This window comes from Phoenix dactylifera, unplaced genomic scaffold (genome assembly GCF_009389715.1).
Source record: "Phoenix dactylifera cultivar Barhee BC4 unplaced genomic scaffold, palm_55x_up_171113_PBpolish2nd_filt_p 000007F, whole genome shotgun sequence".
Taxonomy (NCBI): domain Eukaryota; kingdom Viridiplantae; phylum Streptophyta; class Magnoliopsida; order Arecales; family Arecaceae; genus Phoenix; species Phoenix dactylifera.
Genome location: NW_024067666.1, coordinates 1666693 through 1669171, shown reverse-complemented (window position 1 = coordinate 1669171; position 2479 = coordinate 1666693). Strand labels below are relative to the sequence as shown.

General features: G+C 46.6%; 1 protein-coding gene across 1 annotated transcript; it reads left to right on the top strand.

The window, feature by feature from the left end:
* Positions 1-832: 832 nt before the first annotated feature.
* LOC103712288 (WAS/WASL-interacting protein family member 1-like) lies at positions 833-1545 on the top strand. The gene has a single exon (XM_008798768.3). The coding sequence runs from the start codon at positions 876-878 to the stop codon at positions 1368-1370; it is 495 nt and encodes a 164-aa protein (XP_008796990.1). The 5' UTR covers positions 833-875; the 3' UTR covers positions 1371-1545.
* The last annotated feature ends 934 nt before the right edge of the window (positions 1546-2479 follow it).

Genomic DNA, 2479 nt, shown 5'->3' with positions numbered 1-2479 from the left:
GCTGTGTAGCCCGAAATTCGATTAAAAATAAATAAAATTTGGGCTCAATGCCTGACTCATGATCATCTATAGTGTGTGGTATAATACCATGCCACTGTCGTCCAGGCCATATGACTGTAACTTACACTGGATCATCTTTAAAATGCAGAAACTGTGTTTTTGAAGAAGTATTGCAGAAAAAAAATTGCATAAATCTTTGCTTGCTTGAACTAATTAAACTAAACTATACTGCTTGGAACTGAATTACTTTGGCTGGATCTTCCACAAGAAGAGAGTCCATCAAAACACTACTGCACCATTTTTATTTCCTTTCAAGGCTACTAAAAAAGTAAGCTCCCCCGTAACTGGATCAGCTGCATTGCAGACAGAGATGAGATTAAGGGGGGTTGTGCGTGGCGAACGATGCGAAGAAAGCTATTGAGAAGCGCAAGAGATTTGAACCGCAATGCTTTTGATTCAGACGGCTGGGGTCCCACAAAAACTCGTGACATACAACAGGCCCACGTAATCTGGGCCGTCCTCATATCCTCAACGGCGGCCGCCGTGTGGGTCCTCCCTTCATAAAACGTTCCACGTGACAACGACTCCCCCCGGCGCAGGTCAACTCACCCGTGGTAATGCCCCGCCAAGTTGCTTCGCGGGACCTCATCTGCACGTAAAGAAAAACACTTTTGGCAAAAGAAAAAGTCCCGGCCCAACACCCAACGTCAACTCGGCCCACTTCTTTTGACCACTTGCTACCTCCACGTGTCCACTGAGCCGCCACGATGACGAAACCGAGGTAAAACGCTCAAATTCCACCTCCTCTCATATATCCCTCCATTCTCCTGCATCCATCCTTTGACACAGGAGGATAGGAGAGAAGAGAGCTAGAAATGGAGAAATCTCCTCCTCTTTCTCTGGACCTGGGAGGAGCCACAGAGAAGCAAGCCAAAGCACCAGCCTTCCTGCAGGCAGCGCTCCACTCGGTGAAAAAGCCGCCGGCGAAGCCGTGGAAGAGGACCGACCGTCCGGTGCCGCCCAAGGTCTACCGAGTCGACCCCCGAGGCTTCCGCCAGCTTGTGCAGATGCTCACCGGTGCACCACCGCCCACCCCTCGCCCTCTCAGGAGCACGGCACGACCACCTCCGCCCCTCGACTTGGCCCCAAGAACTCCGCTGCCTCCGCCGCAGCCTATGTTTGATAATAATAACTATTTTTCGACAGCGGCCATGCAGCCAGTGGAGCAGAAGGCTGTTTCCGGTTACCAGTCTCCGACAGGGCTGGGAGGGCTCTTCTCGCCATCGTTGTATACATCGTGGTGTTCTTTTCCTCTACTGAGCCCGGGATCCATTGCGACGCTGGAGCAGAGCAGTGGCGCTGTGCTTTGAGTATTGGAGACTTGGTTTCTTTTCGGCGCTGTTAGTCCAAGTGGCTTTGCCTCCGTTTAATTGTGCTATTTCTTTCGTTATCTCACTCTCACCCTTCCTTCTTCGTTTGAAATGGTGCAATTTGTTGCAGGGATGAAATAAAATAGAATGTCCATGGACTCTTATTGATGCTCAACCTAATAACTGATTATATATAGCCATGACAGTGGATGTGATCATGCCACCCCTAGTGCACACAAGGGATCAGAACTCACAGGCAATCCTAGGATCCATCTTCTTGATCATCATTTAGTCTTTTCTAGAAGTGATTCATTAAAGTTCAACAATTTTGTTGAGAACTGACAGACAACTACGGGAAGCAGAGTTAGAAAACTGACAATATTGTCTTGGGTCTGTCTGGGTCGGTTTTGAGGCCTCAGACTAATGACAAGCACTAATCAACAAGAGATTTCCCATCATGGGCTTTCCCAATAAACTTGGGTTTGTTTTGAGGCCTCTCAAGACTAATGACAAGCATTAACCAACAAGAGATTTGAAGGGCAGGCTTATTTTAATGAAGTAACGCGATGAATCGCGCGTTTCTGGCTGATAAGAAATTAACACAGCTGGATATAAGAGCGTAACTGGTAGTTTAAGTTGGCTGCTTGCTAGCTATTCAGCAAATCACTGAAACAAAAAGGGAAGAAGCTCATCCTAACTCAAGCATGTGGTTTCAACACAATCAAACACTCCATTTTAATTGCTACAGTGGTCTCAATGGAGAGTGGCATATCACATAAACAGCATAAGTAATGCAACGGGTCCAAAAAACCGCTGGTAGCATTGGTCCACAACGATTAGTAATAAAGATGTCGACTGCTCTTCCAAGCAAAGCATCAGCAAGATGTATAGGTCAAATCTTTTGAAATCCCTTTCTGCACTAAACGTATATCGCAGGAGACAAAGTTATATCGACGCTTCAGAAGTGAGTTTGGCTAATCTTCCAAGTGGTGGAAAAATTCTCGTCAGGAACGTATAATTCTGCGAGGAGCTCATCTTACGCACCTTCACAATAACCATCTTCTCTAATTCAGAGTAAATTCACAAATGAAAGGAAAGGAGCATGATAA